Below are 27,329 nucleotides of genomic sequence, written 5' to 3'. Positions count from 1 at the left end.
GCATAGATTAACAACAACTATCATTCTTCAACGATTTCCTAGTTTGCAAGTGACTTTTACTGAAAGCTAGTGCATAATTAAAGTTAATACAAGATTAACCGGAAATTTTATTATTGCTTTTATACAAAGGAGGAATAGAACTAAGGAAAGAAATCGAGAGTATTGAGTGTATCCTATTCTCAGCGAAAGATGAATGCTTGGAAAATTTAATACCTTGCATTTCAAGTAATTACCTCTTATATAATGAGCATTTCCGGTTTTAACGAAGTTTATAAATTAATTGGACCAGCAATAGCGAAGGAGGATACAAATATAATATACCACTAGAGGAGATATTGAGCGTTAAGATACAGTAAAATAAATTAAAAGTACTATCCAATTATTTTTTATTACAATAATATTCACAAATCTAATATTTTAGGAAATATATTCAGTCACAAGTCATATATTTGTGATTCATCTTGAGTGAGAAGTGTAAAAGGACTGTATTGTTAGAATGGTCTGGCGATGAGATGTTTTTAATATTCATTGTATCACAAATTGGTTGATTGGGGGATGGAGTAGAACAGGTTGCATAATTCAGTGATGGTGGTAAGACATTAGTTCCACGATGATGATTATATAAACGGAAAGAGGGCAAGGGTGACATTCTTCAACTATTGTATATGCCAACTAAACAAGAGGACTAGATTAAAATTGCAGGTGAATTTTATAGTCGCACAAATTTTCCAAATATCATTAGCACAATAGATAACAAACATATACGGATGACACAGCGAGAAGATTCCGGATCATCATATTTTACTACAAAAAGTTCTTACTTGCATTTTACTGGAGTGGACAGATACCGATTTTAAATTTGTATATATCGACGTTGGTTCTTAGCTCTTTGAACAGCTTTAACATCTAATATGACGCTCGATTAAATCGATATAAGTATACAGGAGAAATAAAGTTTTTTTAAAATATAAAAATTTTATTATAATACTCATTGTACATAAAACTGTGATTTGAACCAAATGTAATCAAGATCAAAATTAGATACTTGTCTTCAAATGAACCACCACAATAAGCCGATATGTGTATCTGTGTATATTGTGGAATATTCTTCAAGACTGTCGTGTTGTATTCTGTAACAAAATATAGTCATCATAGGGTTATATAATGATAAAAATAATATGATGTTCAAACTGGTTCTAATTATATGTAAAAATACGGAATTTGAAATGAATAAATGTTTTTTTTATTTTACTTCTAGTCTAATACAAAACAAACAGAAGTAAATTCATTTACCTCAACGAAAATTCTATCCCGAGACCGTCGTTTTTATTTATCCAGGACCCGTAGTTTCCATTTATTCAGAGCTCGTCGTTTCCATTCATCCAGAACTCGTCGTTTCCATTCATCCAAGAACCGTCGTTTTAATTCATCCAGGAACCGTCGTTTTCATTCATTCAGGAATCGTCGTTACCGTCCATCCACAAATTGTCTTCCCATCCATCCAGGAACCGTCGTCTCCATCCATTCAGGAACCGTCGTCTCCATCCATCCAGGAACCGTCGTCTCCATCCATCCAGGAACCGTCGTCTCCATCCATTCAGGAACCGTCGTCTCCATCCATCCAGGAACCGTCGTCTCCATCTATCTAGAAACCGTCGTCTCCATCTATCTAGAAACCGTCGTCTCCCTCCGTCAAGGAACCGTCGTCTCCCTCCATCAAGGAACCGTCATCTCCCTCCATCAAGGAACCGTCGTCTCCCTCCATTCATAAAAAGCTATCGTTTCCATCGTCTCTTACCAATTAGTATCCATCGTATCCACCCATCCAATAAACGTCGCCTCTTTTTATTCATGGACGTATCCACCCATCCAAGAAACGTCGCCTCTTTTTATTCATGGACTGTCATCTCATTCCTTTCAAACACCATCGACCCATTTCATCTAAACGTAGTATGTAGTTCTCTATCAACAACTTTCGTCATTTGTTCATAGAGTGTATTCTCCTAAGTCACTCATACTGGATATTCGACCAGGAAACATGTACAACCAACAAAAACAGTACTTTCCGACCGACCAGGAAGTCTTCTTAGAATAAACTGGAATCTTCTCCAGCCATCGGTTCCATGTATCCACCGTCTCTGTCCATCCAAGAACCACCATCTCCATCTATTTAGAGTCCGTCGTCTTCATTCGTTAAGGAACAGCCGCCTCCGTCCACGCAGGAGCAGTCTCATTCATCCACCCTAATGTCGTCACTTTGTCTCCATGCATACAAGAAACTTCATCTTCATCTACCCCAGAGCCGTCGTCTCTCTCATCCAATAATCTTCGTCAGGAACCATAGTAGCCATACATCCAGAAACCATAGTCACGTACCATTCAAGAGTCATTGTGTCCACTATCCAGGAATCATCCTATTCATCTCCATCCGAAAAACGTCATCTCCATCCATCCAGAATCCATCGAGTCAGAAGCTATCGATTCATACAATCAAAAAACATCTTATCAATTCAGGAACCGTTGTATCCATCTACACAGAAACATTGTCTCCATACATCCAGGAAACCATCGACTACATTCATTTTGGCATCATCTCCATCCATTCAGGATAATCGTCTAACTTAACCATACTGATTATTCATATTGGGATCGGTACAAATTATTTATATTGGGGTCGATCTAGCCGTCACCGCCGACGTTCTTCATAAGACAACCGTCATTACCATTCATACAGGAGCCATCGTATCCATCCATCCAGAAACCGCTGTCCCCATCTATCCAGAAACCGCTGTCTCCATCTATACAGAAACCGCTATCTCTATCTATACAGAATCCGCTATCTCCATCTATCCATAAACCGCTGTCCCCATATATCCATAAACCGCTGTCTCCATCTATCCATTCATCAAGAATACCGTTCACCAAGAAACCGTTGTTTCCATCTATCCATCCAGTAACCTTCTTCACATTTCATCCAGGAGCATCCTTCTCATTTCATCCAGGAGCCTTCGTCTCACTTCATCCAGGAGCCTTCGTCTCACTTCATCCAGGAGCCTTCGTCTCACTTCATCCAGGAGCCTTCGTCTCACTTCATCCAGGAGCCTTCGTCTCATCTCATCTAGAAACCTTCACCTAACCATCCCGAAACCATGTCTTATTTTATCCAAAGAGTGTTGTTCCTGAAACCCATACCCATCTTCTGAAAACGTGTCCATCCGAAAAAGAACAGTCCTCTTCTACCGACCAGAAAGTCTTCTTCGAACGATCTGGAACCTTCTCCAACCAACCGGTAACAATCTACCCATAAAGTTCGTATCCATCGAACCAAAAAGTGTCCATCAAAACAAAAAGTTTGTTTCCATATATCCAAAAAGTGTCCATCAATACAAAAAGCTCGTCTCCATCCATTCAGGAACCGTCGTCTTCATCCATCCAGGAACCGTCGTCTTCATCCATCCAGGAACCGTCGTCTTCATCCAACCAGAAACAGTCATCTCTACCCATCCAGGAACCGTCGTCTTCATCCAACTGGGAACCGTCGTATCCATCCAACTGGGAACCGTCGTATGTATCCATCCAACTGGGAACCGTCGTATGTATCCATCCAACTGGGAACCATCGTATGTATCCATCCAACTGGGAACCGTCGTATGTATCCATCCAACTGGGAACCGTCGTATGTATCCATCCAACTGGGAACCGTCGTATGTATCCATCCAACTGGGAACAGTCGTCTCCATCCAACTGGGAACCGTCGTATGTATCCATCCAACTGGGAACAGTGGTCTCCATCCAACTGGGAACAGTCGTCTCCATCCAAATAGGAACCACCGTCGTCTCCATCCAACTACGAACCACCGTCGTCTCCATCCAACTACGAACCACCGTCGTCTCCATCCAACTACGAACCACCGTCGTCTCCATCCAACTACGAACCACCGTCGTCTCCATCCAACTACGAACCACCGTCGTCTTCATCCATCCAGAAACAGTCATCTTCATCCATCCGGAAACCGTCGTCTTCATCCATCCGGAAACCGTCGTCTTCATCCATCCGGAAACCGTCGTATCCATCCAACTGGGAACCGTCGTATGTATCCATCCAACTGAGAACCGTCGTATGTATCCATCCAACTGGGAACCGTCGTATGTATCTATCCAACTGTGAACCGTCGTATGTATCTATCCAACTGTGAACCGTCGTCTCCATCCAACTGGGAACAGTAGTCTCCATCCAACTGGGAACAGTCGTCTCCATCCAACTACGAACCACCGTCGTCTCCATCCAACTACGAACCACCGTCGTCTCCATCCAACTACGAACCACCGTCGTCTCCATCCAACTACGAACCACCGTCGTCTCCATCCAACTACGAACCACCGTCGTCTCCATCCAACTACGAACCACCGTCGTCTCCATCCAACTACGAACCACCGTCGTCTCCATCCAACTTCGAACCACCGTCGTCTCCATCCAACTACGAACCACCGTCGTCTCCATCCAACTACGAACCACCGTCGTCTCCATCCAACTACGAACCACCGTCGTCTCCATCCAACTACGAACCACCGTCGTCTCCATCCAACTACGAACCACCGTCGTCTCCATCTAACTACGAACCACCGTCGTCTCCATCCGTTCAGAAACCGTCGTCTCCATCCGTCCAGAAACCGTCGTCTCCATCCGTCCAGAAACCGTCGTCTCCATCCGTCCAGAAACCGTCGTTTACATCCATCCAAGAGCCGTCGTTAATTTGTACAATCCGGGTAGCGACGTCTTCGACTATCCAGGAATCGTTTTCTTGGACCATCCAGGAATCGTTTTCTTGGACCATCCAGGAATCGTTTTCTTGGACCTTCCAGGAATCGTTTTCTTGGACCATCCAGGACTCGTTTTCTTGGACCATCCAGGATTCGCCGTTTTTAACAATCCAGTTTCTAACCATCCAGGAAACGTAGTTTCTAACCATCCAGGAACCGTAGTTTCTAACCATCTAGGAACCGTAGTTTCTAACCATCCAGGAACCGTAGTTTCTAACCATCCAGGAACCGTAGTTTCTAACCATCCAGGAATCGTCTATTGCATCCAGGAACCATCGACTTAATCCAGCAACAAACTGTTTTTGCGTTACTGCAACCGCCGCCCCCTGGATCTATGTATGATTCATTGTCTCGATCTATGTAGGATTAATTGTCTCGATCTATGTAGGATTAATTGTCTCGATCTATGTAGGATTAATTGTCTCGACCTATGTAGGATCCGTCGGCACCATATATCCAAGAACCGTCGTCACAGTCTATCCAGGAACCGTGGTCACCGTCTATCCAGGAACCGTGGTCACCGTCTATCCAGGAACCGTGGTCATCGTCTATCCAGGAACCGTGGTCATCGTCTATCCAGGAACCGTGGTCATCGTCTATCCAGGAACCGTGGTCATCGTCTATCCAGGAACCGCCGTACCGTGTATCCAGGAACCGTCGTCACCGTCTATCCAGGAATCGTCGTCACCGTCTATCCAGGAATCGTCGTTACCGTCTATCCAGGAATCGTCGTCACCGTCGTCACCGTCTATCCAGGAATCGTCGTCACCGTCGTCACCGTCTATCCAGGAATTGTCGTCACCGTCTATCCAGGAATCGTCGTCACCGTCTATCCAGGAATCGTCGTCACCGTCTATCCAGGAATCGTCGTCACCGTCTATCCAGGAATCGTCGTCACCGTCTATCCAGGAATCGTCGTCACCGTCTATCCAGGAATCGTCGTCACCGTCTATCCAGGAATCGTCGTCACCGTCTATCCAGGAATCGTCGTCATCGTCAATCCAGGAGCCGTCGCAACGACCGTACAGGAGCCCACCTCTCCATCCGTCTGGGAACCGTCCTCTCCGTCCGTTCAGAAACCGCCGTATCCATCCGTCCAGGAACCATTGTATCCATCCGTCCAGGAACCGTTGTATCCATGAGTTTAGGTATCGTGGTCGCCGTTCAGCCAGGAACCGTCGTCTTCATCCATCCAGTAATCGTAGTCGGGAATCATCGGTCCATTCATTTAAAAACCATCCGTTCATCCATTCAGGAAACATCGTCACAATTCAGGTGTCATTCTCTCCTTTCACTCAGAAACCATCGACTAATAGTTTCCACCTATCCATCCATTCAAAAACCATCGACTAATAGTTTCCACCTATCCATCCATTCAAAAACCATCGTCTTCATCCATCTAGGAAACCATCGTCTTCATCCACCTAGGAAACCATCGTCTTCATCCATCTAGGAAACCATCGTCTTCATCCATCTAGGAAACCATCTTCTCCGTCTATCCAGGAACAGTCGTATCCATCCGTCCAAGAACCGTCGTATTCATCCGTTCAAAAAACGTCGTATTCATCCGTTCAAGAAACGTCGTATCCATGAATTCAGGTATCGTGATCGCCGTCCGTCCAGGAACCCCTTCTCTATCCGTCCAGGAACCCCTTCTCTATCCGTCCAGGAACCCCTTCTCTATCCATCCAGGAGCCCCCTCTATCCGTCCAGGAACCCCTTCTCTATCCATCCAGAAACCCCCTCTATCCATCCAGGAACCCCTTCTCTATCCATCCAGGAACTCCTTCTCTATCCATCCAGGAACCGCCGTCTGTATCCATCCGGTAATATCAGGAATCATCGGTCCATCCATTTAAAAACCATCGATTCATCCATTCAAGAAATATTGTCTCAACAATTCAGGTGCCATTGTCTTGTTTCATTCAGAAACCATCGACCAATAGTTTCCATCAATATATCCACACAAAGTGAGAAGTGTTATTCTTCTCATATATAATGAAACCATCACCTTTCTCCAGCTCATCAAAAGGTCTCATTTAACATAAAATTGTCAACCTTCCCTGCTCATTGTATTTAATGTTATCTTTTCAATAATAAATAAATCCTCTTAATTCAAAGATATTAACATCACTCCTCTTTAAATAGAATATTTTTTTCTAATAATAGATCAGTTTCCTCTTTATATTAATAAATATTTTCCTATTATAAGTGTTATGGAAATATTTGAAATTACCTGAAAAAATATCATCAAGTTTTTATTCCCCTAAGGTTTTACAAAACTTACCCATGTGCCGAATAACACCAGTTATACCCCAAAAACCTCAATAAGCTCTATCTATCAATACTCAATGAAACTTATTTCATCTTCAATGTACTTCACAATGTCTCATTATTGCGGTTACAGATTTTGAAATAAAGGAAAGCGACCAGTTATCTCAATATCACCTACAGACTAATTGATTGTCCAATAAGTTCCTTACAAAACTAACGAGTATTATCATATTTATTTCGTCAGATTACAATATTTCTTGTATTTCCTAGTAGTAGTTCTGATCAACTAAATAATGGCAGAATCCAATTTATCAACAATCAGTAATTTGGAAAAGTTATTAATCCGTTTGCTGGAAATTATTCTGAAAAATACAGATACTTTCGAAAATATCCCATCTTAATCTATTATCACTATTTCGATTAATGATCTAGGCATGTCAAGGTTTTCAGAGTGTGTTCGAGCAAATTGTCTCAATAGTTAATTAATTCAAAAATGATTCGTCTTTACCGGCCTTGTTACTGGTTCATCATTAAGGTTGTGGAGCAAATAATCACAATTTTGCAATGAGGCATCTGAAGCATGTTTTTATATAATCCATCGTTTGCGTATTAAAGTTATCTGGGATGTATTGTGGTAAACTAAAAATTAGGTTCGGTGTTCCAATTGTAAGAATATGAATTATGAATTTTTTAACTATCCTCCATATATACGAAAGTACAGTAAAACCATCGATAACAAATAGTTGGTGCATTCTAAAAAATGCGGTTAAAACCTTAAATAATTTGCAATTACCAATTTTAAAATATCCACGTTCTTCGAAATGTGTCCGAAAAAATCATTCCAATAATCTCATAATGATCCTAGATATCTTAAATTCACCATTTTGGCTGACAAATAGATTCTGAGGCACAATCAAAGTAAAATAGATGCGATTTAATTAGTATTAGACCATATCAAAATACTTGCATAATTAAAGTATTCTATCCAATAAATGCAAAAGCCGAGAGAGGTTAGTCATCACATGGGCTGGGAATAGTTCTAGAAAATACGAAAAGATTTTCGAAAAAGAATTATATAAATTTCTTACCAGACGTTCTAAATGGCACAAAAATAAAAAATTACGAATTTTCAAGAAGATATTTTTCAAACTGATTTATAATAAATGATTGATAGTTTCCATAATTTCATAATTTATTTTCTATGAGCCTCTTACTATCGGTATGCATTCGAACGTTATTATAAAAATGACGAATTTCTTTTGACAGCACAAATACAATTAGTCCCTGATTCGTGAAACTTTCATCACAATATTATTCTAGAAAAAATTGTGAACATAACTTTATAATTAGTTACTGACGTTCTCACTTTATTGTCATAATACTAGGATGAATCCTGTTGAATCTTTAATATTCCACTAAAAAATTCAATTCTAACTCCAAACTTCGGATACGGATTTTTCATATTTAAGAGCAACTATAGACAACGACGACCTTGGCATAATTCTACAAAACAAGATTTATCTTTTTGGAATATTTCATTGAAATTAATTTCGTGCGGTCACCAAAAATCCTTTTCTTATTATTCCTTGATAATCATTAGTTCACGTTTTTGATCAAGTTATTCAAAATTACCTCAATATTTTATATATTATACCAATTCCATGAAATTAATTAGTCATATAGTCCATATGGTAATAGGTAGTTTCAAAAAAAACTATTTCCAGATAATGTGCCAAATATTTCCAATCAAATCGTTCAATAATCTTAAAAAGCCGTTAGGTATTCCAAATATAAGTAGTTTATTACTGACCTGCTGATCATATAGTAAAGTAACTAAATGGTAAGAAACCAGAAAATTCACATACATGTTGAGATTTAGTTCTGAAAATATCGTTAAATGTTCGACAGAAAAATAATGTTTTTATTGGATATCATATTGCCACAAACATTTTAAACATTTTCAATTCAGTTCACATCTTGGAAAAATATATAAGAAGAAGCAATAATTATCTCAAGTTTTAACTGAAATACTAAACAAGTCCTGAAAAATACGGTTAATGTCCAAGGGGAATTTCAATTTGGGTGAGATGTGTTTGAAGGAAATCGAAAGAACTGAAAATGCAGTTATGTATTCCTAAGTTTTTCGTCATTATCGACCAGCTTGCTTATTTGTTATCCGATAAAATATACGATAAGATAAGATATTATAATTTCAAGAATAATTGAATTGATGTGCTCAACAAACGACAAATCCTATTCTTAATATATCTTCATATATCATTAAGCTTCTTTCGGTAAATTCTAAAAAATAGGGTTAAAACACTTTATCGATATCGACATGTCAATTTTTATATTCTGCAAATAGTTACAATAATCTAAAATATTGTTGGTTACTATAAAAATACTCAGTCTCAATCAATACCAATTTTGTGTAATGATAATCATCTGATAATATGGGAATGTTGATATCTCTGAAAAATAGATAAGACACAGAAGAAATAACAGACCTTTGGCTTGGTCATTAATTTTATATTATCTTCAACCGATACCTGGAAAATATAGACGGTACGAAATTTTGAGAAACTGACCTTTGCATTCCTCTTGTAAGAATAAATAAATCTAGTTTTTATCGAATACACACGAGCGATTATAATGATCTATACCCATTTTCGAGAACATATTTTCTTCTCTTGTCGCAGTCTGTGAAATATATATTAGCATTCGATATAATAAATGGATTATTCGTTTTTATGGATTATAGTTAGGCAAGGTACTGCGCAAAAAATTTAAACTCTGGAGAATTTGGTATATAATCCATGGTTTGCGTATTTCAACTCATCTGATATGTGTTAAAGTTAACTGAAAATTCGGTTGGGTATTCCAATTGTGAAAATACCAATAATGAGTTTTTCCAAACTATCCTCCAATATCTGAATATATTGCAAATCCATCGATAAAACAAATAATTCTGAAAAATACGTTTAGAACACCTTGAACAACCTGCGTTTACTAATTTTAAGATAAAATCATAAAATTAGGCCCTCAAATAAGTTCTAGTATCGAAGTAAAATAGATGGAATTAATTAATAATATACCATATCAAAATAGTTGCATAATTTAAGTATTCTATCCAAGCATTGTAAAAGCAGAGTTAAGAAGATTGGACATCGCATGGTCCGAGTTATTATAAAAAAAAAACCAAGATTTTCGAAAAGAAATTATATAAATTTCTTACCAGACCTTCTAAAGACTTCAGCTGATTTATAATGATTGATCGATAGTACATCGATTTTTGATAAAAATCGTATATCAAACTGTAAAAAATCACCTACTTCCGAATGTTATATCAATATGGCGAATTTCTTTAAAATGCACAAATATAAATTGTAAGTTACCAATTCAGGATACATTTCTTCACGTGATTATTCTAGAAAACATTGTCAACATAACGTAATGATTACCGACCTTTGCGTTGTCATCAGTAATAGTGTCCGAAGCAATCAGGTTTCACGAAGTTACTATGAATGCTATAAAACTACGGGTGGTATACTACGACGAATTTCGTTAATTTCAAAGATTTCACTTTCACATTTAATTCCAGCTGCAAACTATGGGCACAGATATTTCATTCTCACGAGAATCTATGGAAAGGGGACCTTACTATATATTCTAAAAAAACAATATATATATTTTCTTGGAATACCGCATTTAAAGTACTTCCATACTGTCAACAAAAACCGATCTTTCTCTGTTAAATATTCCTCGATTCATCAAAAGTTTACATTTGTTAACCAAAATGTTCCAAACACCTCAATATTTTATCGATAATACCCATTCTATGAAATTAATTAATCACTATGCCAATTGGTAATAAGTATTATTCCCATTCTGTATAGACATTAAACATAAGCTTCCAGATAATGTGCTGAATATGTCCGATTAAATTGTTCCAATAATCTTCAAAACTTATGTATTCTAAATATAGTTATGACCTGCTGATTGGTTATCCATTGAAGGTGTTAAGCATGTTAATCACGAAAAATGAAAAAAAATTGCATTATTTTAATCTAGAGACTTCCTATAATTAATGTCAATCATATAGAAAGCAATATAGATTTTGCCGAAAGGTTGATCACATAGTGAAGTAAATAGATTGTGACATACCAGATAATTAATATATAAGTTGAAATTTAATTCTGAAAATATCGTTAAATGTTCGACACTGAAGCACTAAACAATTGTAATACGGTTAAGACATCATATCCGCCCAATGCGAATTTCAAGTTGGGTGAGATGTGTCTGAAGCAAATCGAACGAACTGAAAATGCAGTTATGTATTCCAAAGTACCTCATCATTACCGACCTGCTTTATTGTTTGTTGTCCGATATCCCAGGATATTATAATTACAAGACCTCTTTAACAAACGACGAATCCTGTTATTTATATCTGTGTATTTAATTCTGCCGTTGGTACATTCTAAAAAATAGGGTTAAACCATCTTACCCACTTTGATATGTGAAGTTTTGTAGAACGTGCAGGAGAAAATAATTAAAATAATCGAAAATTTTGTTAGTTACTATAAAAATACTTCATCTTTACCGACCTGATTATGCGACTCGCTTTTTCGAATTGCCGTAGTATTGCATTAAAACAAATAGAAAGTGATGATCATCATTAGATGATACGGGAATGTTGGAATATCTCTGTAAAATAGATGAGACACAGAAAAAATGACAGCCCTTTGGCTCGGTCACTAATTTTCTATAATGTTCAACCGATACCTGGAAAATATTATAGATGGTACGAAATATTAAGAAACTGACCTTTCCATTTCAATTGCAAGTATGGATAGTTTTTCCGAAGACACGCAAGCAGTTATAATGATATATATACCCATTTTTTCCTCTCTTAAAGCAGTCTGTAAAATATATATGAGCAGACGGCATAATAAATGAATTACTTGTTTTTATGGATTAAGCAGATCACTCTGCAAATAATTTTAATTCTGGAAAACACGGTAAATAGTCCATCATAAGCAGATTTCAGTAAATCCATCGATAAGAAAATACTTAGTTGGTGCATTCTGAAAAATACGGTTAGAACTCCTTGAATAATCTGCGATTACCTATTTCAAGTTGTCCACATTCCTTGAAATTTGTCCGAGTAAATTATCCCGTTAATCTGATAGATTCTAGATATCCCAAAATCATCAATTAGGCCCTCATAAAGATTTTGGATAATCATCATAGTGAAATAGATGGAGTTAATTAGTAACAGACCATATCAAAATAGTTCTATAATTACAGTATTCTATCCAATTATTGTAAACACAGAGAATTGGTAATCACATAGGCTGAGAATCATTCTAGAAAAGATTATCTATTTTCGAAATTATAGAAATCTCTTACCAGACCACCGACCGACACTCGATAAAACATTACGAATTTTGAGGCTTGTTCAACTGATTTATTGTAAAAATCACCTGCTTCCCAACGTTATGTATCATTATGACGAATTCTAGAAAACATTGTCAACATAACGTAATGATTACCAACCTTTTTCATTTTCATCACTGTCATTTTAACAGTTTCCGGAGCAATCAGATTTTCACGGTATTTATCGTAGTTATCTATTTTTGCACTGCAATAAAACTTAAGACGAACTGAAATATTTAACTTCCACCTGCAAATTATGGATACATATATTTCATTCTCACGAGGAACTATACAAGGAGGACCTTACCACATGTTCTGAAAAAATCAATATATTTTTTTTCAAGATTTCATTAAAATTACCTCCATACAGTCGACAAATTTACACTTTCACTTGTTATTTCAGGATTCAATGTTTACATTTTATAATAAAATTATTCCAATTTACATCGTTAACCCATTTGTTAATTAGTATTATTCATACTCTGTATAGATTTTTAACAGTTTTTAAAAAAATATTTCCAAATAACGTTGTCAAATTTATAGTATCACATGCACGATGAAACATAGTTCTGCATAAATCGTTATTTTTCACAGAAAAATAACACGATTTTTGGATCTGCTTGATAATAACTTATGAATGTTCACTCAATACAGTACAAATCCTACCTCTTTGGAAAAGACTATACAAGGTAGGACAGTGACTCGAACTGCAATCTGGATTTTGAATAAATCTCACCCCCTAAAAGTTTCTCAACAACGCACATAAGTACATAAAATGAAGTGCTTTCAAACATCAATATGACCATTTTTTTAAACGTGCAGACGCAATCTGAAATTTTCCAAATTTTCGAGTTCATGCGTATATGTTGTGATTGTGGTGTCCAGTACAATGACCAGAATGATTTATTGTGTTCCTCTCTCACGTAACTTAATTAACATTTCTAAAAATTTTGTTGTAGAAAACGTGGCTCGCTTGTAGACATAATAAAATCAATCCCAATCTTTGTCAAATTAAAAAATGTCGAATGGAATTTGACAGAACGAAATTGAATGTAAGTATACCTAAGTTTGATAGAATAATTTGGTAAATCGAATGATTTTTCCAGAATTCGCTGAAACATCTACGTTAAATTTTTTAAACGAGTACCTTACTACAAATGACAACTGCGCAGCTTGAGACATCCGATTTTTTGGAATACTCAATTAAAATTAGCTTTATTTGGTCAATAAATGTCGATATTTCTTCGAATAACTTGTTCCAAATCATGACAAATCGATTGAGTAATCTAAAAATGCAGTTAGTATTCCAACGTTTACCAACCTGATTATTGATCGTTCATTAAAATATTACAAGCAAGTTTATAAAAAAATACTCGCAGTTTTTAAACAAACCAAAAGATTTGCTGCAGTTAACGTTTTCCTATTGGATTAAATCACACAAGGAGTAATGCAGATATCCTGGGAATGTTAAAATACAGTTCCAAAGATCTCGCGATGATATTCGACATCTTCCTGTATTTCTGTATCATTCTGCTGTATTACGGCAAATTAATCCTAAGTCTGAATATCTTGCTCATCTTTGATTTCTTTACTTTCTGATAAAATCTTGATCAGGTAATAATTTCATTTCTACTTTAACCAAAAAAAAATAATTGTTAATTATGTCATTTGCTTATTTCAGGTTTTACGTCCTGAAAAATACGGTTAAGACATCACATATTTCCCTTGCGAATTGCAAGTTGTGTGAGTAAATTATACAAACAAAATGTTATGCATTCCAAAATTACGTCATCATTACAGACCTGATTATTGGTTGTTCGATGCAAAATAAAGGTGATTGAGAAATTAATTTCAATCATGATATTTTGGGCACGCTCCTTCTATCCGCTCATATAAAACCATTCAATAAGTAGTTTCATTTCGAAATATATAGCTGAAACATCTTAAATGACATCTGATTGTCGAATTTCGCAGAATCAAATGTTGCTAAATGCGTCGGAGTAAATCGTACCAATGACCTGAAAATACCGTTCGGTATTCCAAACAGATTCCGAAGCATGTTATCGAGTATGTTTGACCAAATCATAATACTTGCGTGATTAAGATAATCCATCCAATAATTACGAAAAGTGGTAAGAGTGGAAATTCATAAATTAATCTTGTATACATAGCATGGAGTGAAAAAATACAAATGCATTCTAAAAAATACGAAAAGATTTTCGAAATGAAATTATATCTCTTACCAAACCTCCAAATAGACTGGAACTGCAAAATGAAGTAAAGAATTTTGAAGACGGCACTTTGTCAAGCGATTTATAATGATTATATGTAACTCAGAGTATCAAATGTTGCAAAACATGTTTTTATTATGAACCGCATGCCATAAGTAACAAAACTCACATGCTTTCAAACGTTATTTATCAATACAATTAATACATTCACGTTTAATTCCAACTGCACACTATAAACATAGACCTTCTTTTAGGTGCAAATAGAGAAAAGGACATCTATGTTTAGGCTGCGGTCTTAGTAGAATTTTTCATTGTTACAAATTTTTGATAAGCTTGAACCACATTGCTTTCGAGATCATTTCCATAAAAGTTATTCTAAAAAATATCTATTTTTTTATTTGAATTTACCTTGGTACAATTAAAAAACTTGCGAAATTTCACGTTAGATATTCTTGGATTTATCTTATCAATGTCGATTCTTGCGTTCCTCGAAACGCATCAATCATTATTTTTATTGGCACTACGTATTTGATAATATGTTAACCAGTTTTCTCAAAAAAAATCCGACGGATGACATTTTCCGAAATGTGTCCTAATAAATCGAATCAATAATATGAAAATACTATTAGAAGTGCCATATTTTTTAGAATCCCGGATTGATTTAAAATCCGCAGAGTGAGAACAACAGATCTAGAAAATACAGATTTTCGAAAAGAAATTATACGAATCCCTTACCAAAAATTTCCACGCCGGCACTTTTTTCAATATGTCTTTAGAACGCACCAAAACATTTTTTCACAAGATTCTACCAGGAAACATTAGTTGATTGATGGCATAGTATAATGATTACACTTGGGAATTTTCATATCGATAGGTATCAATACTCAATTTCCTGAGTAAGCTGTGAATGTAACTCTGAAATCTTATGTGCCATAATACTTAATACCATAATACCATAATACAACTCCAACTATAAAGTGCTATTAATCTTACTTCTAATAGGAAATTGCTGATGCTATTGAAATAAGTTTCCTGTACAATAGATTTTAGTAGACGTATTGTATGAATCATTCCTTTCTATAAATGTTTTATGAATATATTTTCCCAAGGTTAATACTGTTCCTGGAAAAACTTTTGTTGAAGAAGCAAAAATGACCTACTTGAGGTAAGACATTCTAAAAAATAGAGTTAAGGTACGATTCATAATCTGTAATTACAGACTTATGCGTGTTTTTCGTTATTACCGAGCTGCACTCACTACTTTTTGTGATTAGAAGAATGTCAATTATGTATCTTCTGAACAAACTGTGCTTTATCTATCCCCATACGCACCAAAACCATCAATTGAAATAAATAGTTGATGTATTCTGAAAAATACGGTTAGAACAAATAATCTGCGATTACCCAATTTGGTATATCCATAGTTCTGGGGAAAGTGTCTGCGTAAATCATTTCAATAATCTGAAAATACAGTTAGATATTCCACAAAAATATCTTTTATCACCTGTAGGTTTAAGGATCGTTTGCAGGTTGTGATTTAGAATGTTTAATATTTTGTCAGGGTGAAACTCCAGATCCCAGAAACTGTTCTGGAAAATACGCAGACTTTCGAAAATAAATTATCCAAATCTCTTACCAAACTTTCGAACTGATCGGCACTAGAATATCAATGTATGAATATAAAGGGCGTCATACTATGGATTCCTCAAAATGGTCATTGACGGAACTATGAACTCTTATATTTCACTTGTAATTTATAAAACATTGGTAGAGTGTCGATGTAATACAATGATTGCATTTCCAATTTTCAAAGTTTCCAAGGTAAGCTATATACTCTTAACTACTCGTAGGATATTCTAACGAATTTCAGTGAAATATTTACTTCTATCTGCACACCACGAAACATCCAATTTCCAAGTGTTACTATAAAAAAACAAGGACCTCACTACAAATCGATAATTATGATAACTATCGAAATACTTTTCCACAACATGGTTATTCTAAAAAATTATTTTTTTAGAATTTTTCATTATGCGACCCGACCCTTACGTGGACTTTATGATAGTTTGCTAACCTACACTTTGGTAAGCTAGATGATCCATTAGACATCAGAAAACACAATTGCAGGTACATCTTGAAGTCATTTTCTTTTTAGATAATAGTAATAGGAGTAATCCAATATTCTGAAAAATACTGTTAAAGCATCCCAAATATTTCATGGTTCATACCTTTGCGTTGTTGATTACAAAGTTAAATGATGAATTCTGGAAAAAGCTGTTAGGCGATCGAAACCATATATCCCTTCATCACTCAATCTATTCAATTAAAAGTTTAGAATTTAATTCGTATGTATAGGTCATAAAATTGTTAATTCTTAGTTATTTTCAAACGAATGCTCATAATGTGGTTAAGAGCTCCCAAAATTGCTCCGTCCGAACTACATATAATCTGAAAAATACGTCTAGGATAATCCGAATATTTCAGAATTGTCGTATACCCTGCACTATGATGATAGGATGTTACACCAATACAAAAATACTGTATTCTGACGCTGGTACTTGAGTCATAAAATTCTAATGCTGATCGACTAAGTCTCGTGACTAATAGTTTCAATCCAAAATCCACAAAAAATAGGGAGTATATATAATATAAAAACCGAAGTAAGCAATTCTGAAAAATAATTTAATTTTCTAAAAAATCTGACAATTTAGTATGACCTTTAAAAGTTCTTAGATGATCTGAAGAAACTATTTTCATTCCAAAAAAGAAAGATCGGAAAAAATTATCTTCAGAAAAATTATCCTAAATAAAAAATATTTACAACAAAGTGGGCGAAATTTTTGGAGAATTAGGAAATCTCTCAAAATCAGAAAGAATACTGCAATTCTCGTAACCTTCTATGTAGCAGAACACAGAGAGGAGATATTACAAGAAATCTCAGTGTTCCATTCTAACGAACATTATAAAAAAATTTTATTGCAGTAAGAAATAATTCGCTAAAAAAAAACTTTTCAGTAGATAGTTTTGCCGAAACTATATACCAAATATGTCACATACTACTATTAAAATTCAGTATCATAATTAGTTTAAATTAATAATTGATGATTTTAAGTAATGGGCTAAATATGTCTACTTGATATGTTCCAATAAAATTGCAGGCTTCCAAATAAAGTATTCAATCAACCATAAATTCGAAAATAAATACATTGTAAAGTTTTAGATAAACTCTTAACATTCAGCTTTATCTCCATGCATTTGCGCACATCTTCATATTAGTAAGCACTTCACAACTTAATATAAAATAAGTTCATTATTTCATTCTCATATTTTAGTGCCTTGGATATTTCACTAATTCGAAGTCACTTTTGACATAGAATCAATCTACTTATAAATTAAAATTCTAGCTTCACAGTAAAAAAACTGGAAATATGTAGCAGCAAATCTACTATGATGTTCGAAACTCACAATTTATTGTTGCAGTGTAAAAACATAAATGGTTAATGCAAATGATAAAACACTTGGGAATAAATAATATTCTGAAAAATAGAGTAGGGGATTTCTCAAGTGTTTCACTTATAATTTCCCCAAACAACCTATAACATATCAAAGCATTCTAAGAAACCTCAACTAAATTCTACGAATTTTTATGCATGCGTTTTAAAAAATATTACTAAAATGGACCTTTTAGCTCAATTTATTGGGTGCATGCAATGCATCCTTCAAAATTTTGTTGAAGCGTCAATATTGAAAGCTTCAATTAGTTGAAAAAAATAGACCTTTACAATTTCATCTAGTTATATCGCATCTTTCAATTAAAAGCCCCCAGAAGAAGCTTCGGTATTTTTATATCCTATGTACGACCTGTTGGTAACGAAACTCAAGGCAGTAATTATGTAGATGATCATCAAAATATAATTTAGATTAAGGATAACTACAAATAGAAAATATTGTCAATTTTTATGAATTTTATGAAATTATCAACTTTTATTTAGATTGATTTCAGCTATGTAAAAATCGATAGGATAAGCCACCAAAAAATTCAGTTATTCAAGTATTTAACAAAGAGTTCATTTCCTTCAAACAGGAAAATTCCAGAAATGATAATTAGATATTATTTTGAATCACACAGAAAAATAAAATTACATTTTGTACTCTGCAAATTCTCTGAAAACTTCTGAACTCAAGTTGCAATAATAAACGAAGAATACAAGCATACCAATACGTCCTACTCTTTTAATTCACTTTTCTTGAACTGAAGGAGTATTCTTGCAATACCTCTGCCACACCAATAAATCTGAATAACTTTGAAGAAACAAAAAATTCAATATAAATCTAGTTCCTCGGAAAGTCTTAGTTGTGATAATTCTCAATAATCACTCACACAGATTCAGTCTAGTTATGGTTCCCTAGTAATACTATATCTGTAAAAAATAGAAATATAAAATTTTTTATGAATTTCTGTACCCTGTTATATTTTTCTCATAACTCTCACGCAATAATACAAGTTTCTACAGAATTAGAAGGTCGGTAATTTAATTAATACTGAAAATACACAAACAGAACAAAATTCGTGATAAATACATATTAGGAACAATCTTTTGTGTAGAACACTGTAATCGTTCCATTTGATTGAAAATAATTTTGAAGTAAATTACAAAAATCACAAGATTGAGAAACATGCAGCCCACAAAACACGTGATTTTTTTAATGAAATAATGATTGTAGGAGATGTAACCCATAGCAGAACGTTATTGTAAACAAAAAAAAACTTAGGAAAAGTTGTCGGCCAGAAACAAAGATATTCAATCCAATAAGCTATAAATTTTTATAAAACGAGAATTTTGCATTGAAATCCTAGCAAAAAGGAAATTTTGTAATAATTTTAAGCAAACCTCATTAAAACATTCAATAATTAAAGCTCTGTTGCAACTATTTAAGATGATTGAAAATTATAATCAAAGTACTTCCCAATCTGGTATAATAGAAATGACTGCTTAAGAAAAATGAATATTGAGGAATAGTTCGTATTTTCAGTAAAATAAGATTAAATCAATTATAATAGAAATGATAGAAGAAAACTACATATACTAGATGCGATTTTATTACCATCTAAACTAATTAACTTTTTTTTAAAGCCTGACCCCGCCTATACAATGCAGTATATTGACAGCAGTTTTATATGAGCTATGCATAAAATGGAACCTATCAGTCATCTTCCAAAATATCTTTGGAGGAATTTGACAAGGTAAATTAGATTAGGTGAAAATGAAATCACATCTATTTGTAGTTTGAATTAAGAGTAAATTTTTGAAACAATCAAGGCGTTAGTCTTTTTTTCAATCATGTAATAGATGACCAGTAATTAAAGAATATCTGAACAGCACTATATCACCTACCTCCCATTATAGCACCCAGCATATCCTCCTTACACTTGAATAAGTGATGTTTAATATTTTCCAAAGAATAATCACAATTTTAGTTACTATATCAGAAAGATCTCATAAATATTCTACTTTTGTAGTCATTTGCTGCAATAAAAATGTTCAGATAATTCAAAGAACAGAGTAGATATTGTTAAGAGTACATTTTATATTAGTTCACAATATCTTAGTTCAAAAAGAAATTTTATAAAAACAAGGAATGTTCTGAACACAGTATTAAGAATTCAAGTATACCGACTGATATTACCTCATTTCACGTCCTCCACTTGTCTCAGACCTTGTAGTTTTAGTCAAAATTAATACTACCAATAATTGAAATGGAATCATGATTAGATTGCCAGTAAATTTCTAATTCATTTCAGATAATAGATATAATCAGAATAAAGACCAGTACTCAGCAAATGGTATCCTTTCATCAAAGATTATTGGGATGTATATAAATTTTTAATATTCCTGTGCAAATATCCTTACGAGTGCATTTCTAGGAAGTAGTAGGGCTCATGTTGGCAACTATTGGAGAAGGCCTGCAAGCCTCATTGCCAACCTGAAGAAAATCATTTTTCGTGTATATAAGATATTAAATTCAGAAGTAAAATTAATTACTTCTAAATATCATTATATTAGCAAATTATACTTAAAATATATTCATATCATTTGCAATGTAAACACAAAAGTTATTTGTAAAGATTATTTCCATTACATTAGAACATTGCCAAATACTACAAATTAGGAACAATTCTAAGCATAATAAGCTAATACCACGAGTTTAGTACTCATTATTTCAAATTTGTTGTAGACTCATATTCACAAAAATTTAGAAATGTTCACTCATCAAATCTAATGTTTCTCAATACCTTTACAACCATTTCCATTTTTGCAACTTATGAGCACACTAAATAAATTTGAAGTAATTCGTACTTACATGGGGAAAATATACATCAAATGTTACCGTTTAATGCAGCCCTTCTACAACTCCCTGCAGTTAATCGCCCAGCTCACTACTATCTCCAAAATGTGTGGGAATTAACTCTCGCTTACCCAGGTTCAATACTCTGTGAATGACTTTTCAGAGCAGCAGAAGTCAAAGTTTGCAGGAACATCTTGCTTATAAACATGTAAAGGCAAAATAAATTAGTATAGGGAGGTTTAGCCATGAAATCCAAAACTTCAAACTATACTTTTATTATAGACTAATATCACTTTATTTACATTGTTTTCATTAAATAAAAAAGATACAATTTACAAACCAATCAGAAGACTTCTTGGCTCGAAGAGGAGGTTGTCGCCCACAAGGTGACTGTAATAGAAAAACGCTACATAATATCACAGAATCAAAACTAGAAGTCTTGAGAAAATAAAAGCGTACACAAAATAGATATATAAACACATAAACGGTATTATCGTTGAATGTGACTATTAACTACTTTTAATTTTGTTAAAAAATCATCAATATCATTCTCCAATTCTTCACAGGAATGGTGAGTCCATATTTTATCACAGGCGCCATTTTGTTGTAATAAACCCAATTCAGATTTCAAATGCTGCCACCTCAGCTTTCTCTCCAGTTGTTTCTGACGTAATTCGGATTCAGCCTTTGAAAGTGCTTTGTTTAAAACGGCTTCTATGAAGAGATTTTTTCGTTTTTGACATTTAAAATTTAATTTCTTGACTTTTATTAAAGCTATCCAATCAGATAAATCTTTGTTTTTAAACATAAAATCATTCATATGAGTTTGAGCAACCACGCCCATTACGACTAGAAAATCTCTTCAATTTTTATTTGTTTGCAATTTTAATTAAACACACCTGAATAATTTTATAGAAACGATGTGAACAGAGTCTTGAATAAAACTGCTGTGCAATGGATTCCAATAGCACAAAGAACTGGGAAATCACTAACACAACTACTTCTCACTGGAGATTCGAACAACTAAAGAACGACGCTAGCATATGAATACGCTATTTATAACAGAGTCATTGTTACGTCATCCATGCAAACTGTATTCCTACGCGGAGCATAAAAAAGTAGTTCCATATATTTTGATCATATTTCTTGGATTTTTGTAAATGAAAAAATTCATTAAAACAACTTTAATTATATACAAGACAAACCTTAATTAGAATTACATTTTTGTCTAATAAAAATTGAAAAATTTCTCATTCAATAAGATTAAGACAGTTACAGTTGAAAAATACCTAATAGGCTAGTGGTCGTAGTTGTTTGTTCATGAAATTGTAACAAATATAATATAGATTCTTACAAAGAAAATTTTAATTCTACCTAATCCACAACAACTATAAATCATACAAACAACAACAAATCTATACGTTTAAACAGATAAATTTTCCGTTTGTATGGGAAATAAAAAATAATTGGTTTTGGCAAATTACTGGACTATAGCATTTAAGGAAACTGCGCATTTGGAAATTTCTAGAAAGTAATTTATATCTAGGCAAGGAAAACTCGGAGAAGAAAATATGCTTCTACAAATTATTTAAAGAAGTTGAATATTCAGCATGACAATACTATAATAAGATAGAATATTATGTAGAAATACATTTGATCTATAGTATGGACTCTATACCCTCCTCAATACATTTTTTATTGGGACTGAATCTTCTTTAGATGTTTTATTTTTTTTTTTTTTCATTTTTAAACGATTTAAATGATGTAACAATACAATTTTCGTGAACTTTGTTCATACAATTGACATATGGATATATAAAACCTAATTTCTAATACAAAACCATCATTCCAAATATTATTACAAAATAATTAAAATATTTTCTAAAATTTTCCAAGATGTACCTATGCTAATACAAGTTTCGGTTTTTTATTGGCATTTTTCAATAAGTACCTATTTGTCAGTGATAGAAATTTTGATTTATTTGAATTCCAGGAATTTCGTCCAAACATATTTCACCGAAAATACGATTGTAGATTTTTAAACAGGTAATGGAAAAACATTAATACTTAATTGTTTTATATTATTTACAGACAAACATTTATGTAAGTGTTGATCACACAGTGGAATTAAGTTAGTAATATGCTTGGTACTGGGAAATCTACGATTTATAGAGTTATTAATAAGAGAACTTTGGCGAGTTTCAAACTGCACGTAGAGCTCCAGGAAATCCAAAATTTTAAATAAAAAATCATTTTGAAAAAAGACTTCGAAGGAAAGTGCAAGAATTTCCGACCATAAAGTTCTTGGCACGGCTCTAGTTCATTTGACCATCAAATGAGTCGAAGCAGACCGTGGGAACTTTCAAAATAGCTTTTCCCTGGATAAAGCATTCCAGAAATTTTCTTTTAATGGATAGAAGCGAGTTGTATCATTGAGAAGAACTTACTAAGGACTATAAAAGAAATGAATTACCAAAGAAATATATAGCTAAGGAACCAACTACTGTCACATATGAGACATCGGCAGCATTTTCGGCTATAAGTTGCCTCCATCGGGTTGGTTGTGATTGTGAGAATCACCTATTATCTCCGAAATCATCAAAAATTATTTGTCGATGACTTCTTGTGGATCCCATTCAATAATTGACGCAATCTCTATAGCCAATATTGCTATAAGAGAAGTTGCTTCATATTACGTAAATATATTTCCAATTCATCAGAGGTCTTGGCAGGAATTGAATCAGCCAATAAAAACGATTACATCGACTTCGGCACGCGCGAAACCACCAAAACACTAGGTTTAATTTAGAGTGCTCATACTGATAGTTTATAATAGCAATAACTCCCTTAACAAAAAGGTGACCAAACGATATATTTTGTAAGGAACTTCTCGAATATTTGACCCCTGGGACGTTTTGAGTTCATCTATTATAATTGCTACGATGATTTTTCAAGAGTTTTGGTCCGAGAAACTGTCTTGAGATGAAAGTTTATAAATAATCGAACCATTTAGTATGTTAGCTTATAATGACTATCTGCACCAGTATAATCAAGTGTGCAACATAATTCACCAGTAACTAATCAATAGGTTCGTCTGCTTGCTCGAAAATTACAATTTTAGACTCTACTACGATAGGTGTATTACCGCCAATTCGCAGGTGACGAATAACAAACCAGACAATGTGATAGAGTCCTTCTCGTAAACTCATAACATTCTCAACAAACATTAGGAGAAACTGTTCAAATACGCGGATCTCACCATTGAGATTAAACAGCAACCGGCGTCGTGCCTAAGACCCTGCATCGCCAAACTGGGATTACCAAAAAACGCCTTCACCGACGTCCAGAAGGCTGTAATTTTGAATACTTGCCACAAAGTGCGTAAGTTTATTATGTGAAATGAGCCTAATCCTTTTGATACTTTATATCAAGGATAGGTAAATAATACCGGTTCTAAGCTGAGTAGTGCATAAGTCTTTCGCATAATAATAATATAGTATTGGACACCAAAAAGCTGGTCAGTGAACACGAAAGGCACTACACGGTAGACATCATCACGACCTCAACCAGTCGCTTGTTATCAAAGAAGCTTTAATCCCCGTTTAGGTGAGCGGGATCTCTTCGTAGAATACCCCAAACGTGTCTCTTGCGTGTCCTAAAAGGCGACTAAACTGAAATTTCACTTATCGATCCTTACTTTGCTTCACTGGTCTCTTCCACCAGCCTTATTCCCTCTATTTAGCCTCGCAGCGTGACTCCGAGCAGGGCTACTGTGATAATCAACACAATGGAGGAACACATCACTAACTCTCCTCCACCTGTTCTTGGCGTTTCTACGGCGACACAAGTCAATGTGCCTACGACTACGAAAGCCGGATTGCCTAGGAAGCGCATGAAGTGGACCAGTGAGTTGGATTCATTCATATGCGCTCCTATTTCAGAGCAATCAACATGGAGACTAATATGACCACCTACAGGTACGCCATTCATCGTGATTTTGTTAAGAAATCCCAGAATTGTAGCACTTAACAAAATAACGCATTACTGACCGAAAAATGAGTATTGTGAAGAAGAATATGCTTCCTGCAGCTATCCAGCAGCAGGAGAGGTCCTTCTAGATCTTCAAAGAATAGATGATTATCTCGCAGCTCAAGATGCAAACGATACACACAGTGAAACAAACACTGGCGAGCCTGAAGATAAAATCACCAACAATCAGAATATACCCGATTTAGACAATACCCATTAGCGGAGCTAGACGGCAAACCCTATACATCGTCAAAAATTACCTAATCTGATGACCAACCAAAAATTCTAATATCATCATTATTGCAGGAGTCGACTCCTCTTAGGCGAAAAATCCTTATTTTCTATTAAAGAAAAGATTCCATTTGATCATTTTAAATTAAAATATTAGACTCGCATTCTAATTCATGTGCTTCTTAAGGAAAACGATATTTTGAGCCTGATCTACAGTTACCAATAAAATGAAGTATGTACACTATGGTAAATGTTAATCTCGATGGGTTAGAAAAAGGCTTTTCATCAATTTTAAGATAATCTGGTCCAGTCCATCACAACTAGAGATTGCCGTCATGACACGTCCATACCACAGAAACTATAATTGGCCGGGTTCTGATCAGTTTGGCATGTGTCTCCAAGTCACACTACTATTCTCAACGATTTCGGCAACACTATTGTGTACAAACGATTGCAACCCTCTTGGATGCCTCATCAACCAGTCCAGGATAATGGTTGAGTTTGTCAAAAAAAGCTTTCGTGTCGTGAGTACTCCCTAAGAAGGTAGATGAGTCTGAAGGAGTATTCTTGCAAAGTTAGCACAAACACTCTGAAATGATTGACGTTTATCTTGTGCTATATGAACTATTAAAGTATATATGTTGTTTCCTACAAATTTTGTAACCACTCTTTTAGCACTGGTTAACATAATGGCCTCTTTTAAAGCAATTGAAACATACTTTGAGCTCCGAAATCAACTTCAGACATTGTTCAATAGTTAATCTTGAACGGTGAACATTCAACAAAATGCTCTTGATTTTATTATTGTGTGATTTGTTATTTTTATTGGCAGTACGTCAAGCAGATTCATAAGTTTCAAGTTATCTAACGTGATAATTTTTGTTGTATCCAAATGACTTTTAAACTAATTTACTAGCGATTAGGTACGAGGGCTCCTACTTAAGTTTTGAGATAAATAAATAAAACAAAATATTTATTATTAGATATCGTTTTATTGTTTATCAAAATATTATTTTTGAAAGCCATATGTTAATGCAATATTGAATGTAGGTTAGTGGAACTAATGTCCAAGTATGCCTCAATGTCACGGTATATCACATGAGGAAAATTATTTCTTGATTAATGACTTTTTTGACATATGGAATACGTTTTGGAAGCATGTGTGGATTATGCTCTAACAATAAATATTTTCTACATATAGAGATTACCTACTTTTTTATTGAAATAACTAGAAATGTTAAGACAAGAATTAAAATAAATTGGTGTGTTTACAAATTTTAGAAAGAAAACTCAAATATGGTCGACACTTTATTTTATAAATTCTCCGTCACTTCTTGATATTATTTATCTTGGGGTTTACCTCCTGGGTGGTAGAAATTGTGCCAGCATTCATTTTCAAATAAACTATAGTGATATATCTATTATGAAATGAAGAAACTATTAAAAGATCTTGTGCCTCTTGCAATAGACACCGTTTTCATTCGATTATTTTAAATGGTTACATTAGTAATTTATTAAATAGAAACAATTAGTACTTACATTTTTTTAAGTAGAAGCATGATTGATAACCATTTTCTGAAAAAGACAATATTTCATATTAATATTATTTTGATTTTTTAAAACATTTTCAAATTTTAGGCATTTTAGTATATATGCTTTTTAATATATATTTTTGATTTTTGGCCAATTAAATTAATTTCGAATTTTTATAGATGCAATTTTTGAATATTTCGTCTGAACGACCTTAATCGAAATGGTTACCTCCAGATATAAGATGGTTTAGAATTATGTATAAAAATAAGGGTATAACAGTCATCCTTTATATTGAAATGGGATGAACGGGGTGAGTTATGTGGTGACGAGAAGAAATTTGGTGAAGTCTTACAATAACCTTCAGAATGATTTTAATGATATTAAATCCGTTCAGCAGATATCTCACATATCTCACTTATACAGTTT

At 34.3% G+C, this 27,329-nt stretch overlaps 2 protein-coding genes and 1 long non-coding RNA gene across 13 annotated transcripts in view; all 3 read right to left on the bottom strand.

Moving 5' to 3' along the window:
* Window positions 1–955: 955 nt before the first annotated feature.
* Window positions 956–3,006, bottom strand: LOC130444281 (uncharacterized). Its single transcript, XR_008909943.1, has 2 exons — window positions 1,294–3,006; window positions 956–1,130 (listed from the first exon to the last, which is right to left on the bottom strand). It is a non-coding gene; the product is annotated as an uncharacterized LOC130444281 (long non-coding RNA).
* A 2,435-nt stretch (window positions 3,007–5,441) lies between these two features.
* On the bottom strand, window positions 5,442–6,049 carry LOC130444667 (aspartate and glycine-rich protein-like). Its single transcript, XM_056779942.1, has 2 exons — window positions 5,998–6,049; window positions 5,442–5,869 (listed from the first exon to the last, which is right to left on the bottom strand). Exons 1-2 carry the CDS (start codon window positions 6,047–6,049, stop codon window positions 5,442–5,444), a joined length of 480 nt encoding a protein of 159 aa, XP_056635920.1.
* A 499-nt stretch (window positions 6,050–6,548) lies between these two features.
* LOC130444279 (ubiquinone biosynthesis monooxygenase COQ6, mitochondrial) overlaps window positions 6,549–27,329 on the bottom strand; it is a 68,794-nt gene continuing 48,013 nt past the window's right edge. For 2 of the 11 annotated variants that reach the window (XM_056779348.1, XM_056779351.1), the window contains 2 exons: window positions 26,910–26,945; window positions 21,370–21,500 (listed from right to left, as the gene is read on the bottom strand). In XM_056779348.1, coding sequence (XP_056635326.1) covers window positions 26,916–26,945 — 30 coding nt within the window. In that variant the 3' untranslated portion in view covers window positions 21,370–21,500; window positions 26,910–26,915. Of the gene's footprint in view, window positions 7,058–7,108; window positions 19,184–20,158; window positions 20,291–20,450; window positions 20,748–21,152; window positions 21,501–22,009; window positions 22,143–26,342; window positions 26,789–26,909; window positions 26,946–27,329 lie in introns of those variants that run through there. The other 9 variants (XR_008909939.1, XR_008909937.1, XR_008909936.1 and 6 more) reach the window with 9 other exon arrangements.

The sequence above is a fragment of the Diorhabda sublineata genome, chromosome 5 (genome assembly GCF_026230105.1).
Source record: "Diorhabda sublineata isolate icDioSubl1.1 chromosome 5, icDioSubl1.1, whole genome shotgun sequence".
Classification (NCBI taxonomy): domain Eukaryota; kingdom Metazoa; phylum Arthropoda; class Insecta; order Coleoptera; family Chrysomelidae; genus Diorhabda; species Diorhabda sublineata.
This window is presented reverse-complemented; position numbering and strand designations above follow the sequence as displayed.

Coding starts and splice junctions, on each gene's coding strand:
- LOC130444667 (XM_056779942.1), bottom strand. CDS start 6,049: ATGAATGGACCGATGATTCCCGACTACGATTACTGGATGGATGAAGAC. Junction 5,870..5,997: donor CTGGATGGATGAAGACGACG/GTTCCTGGCTGA, acceptor GACGGTTCCCAG/ACGGATGGAGAGGTGGGCTC.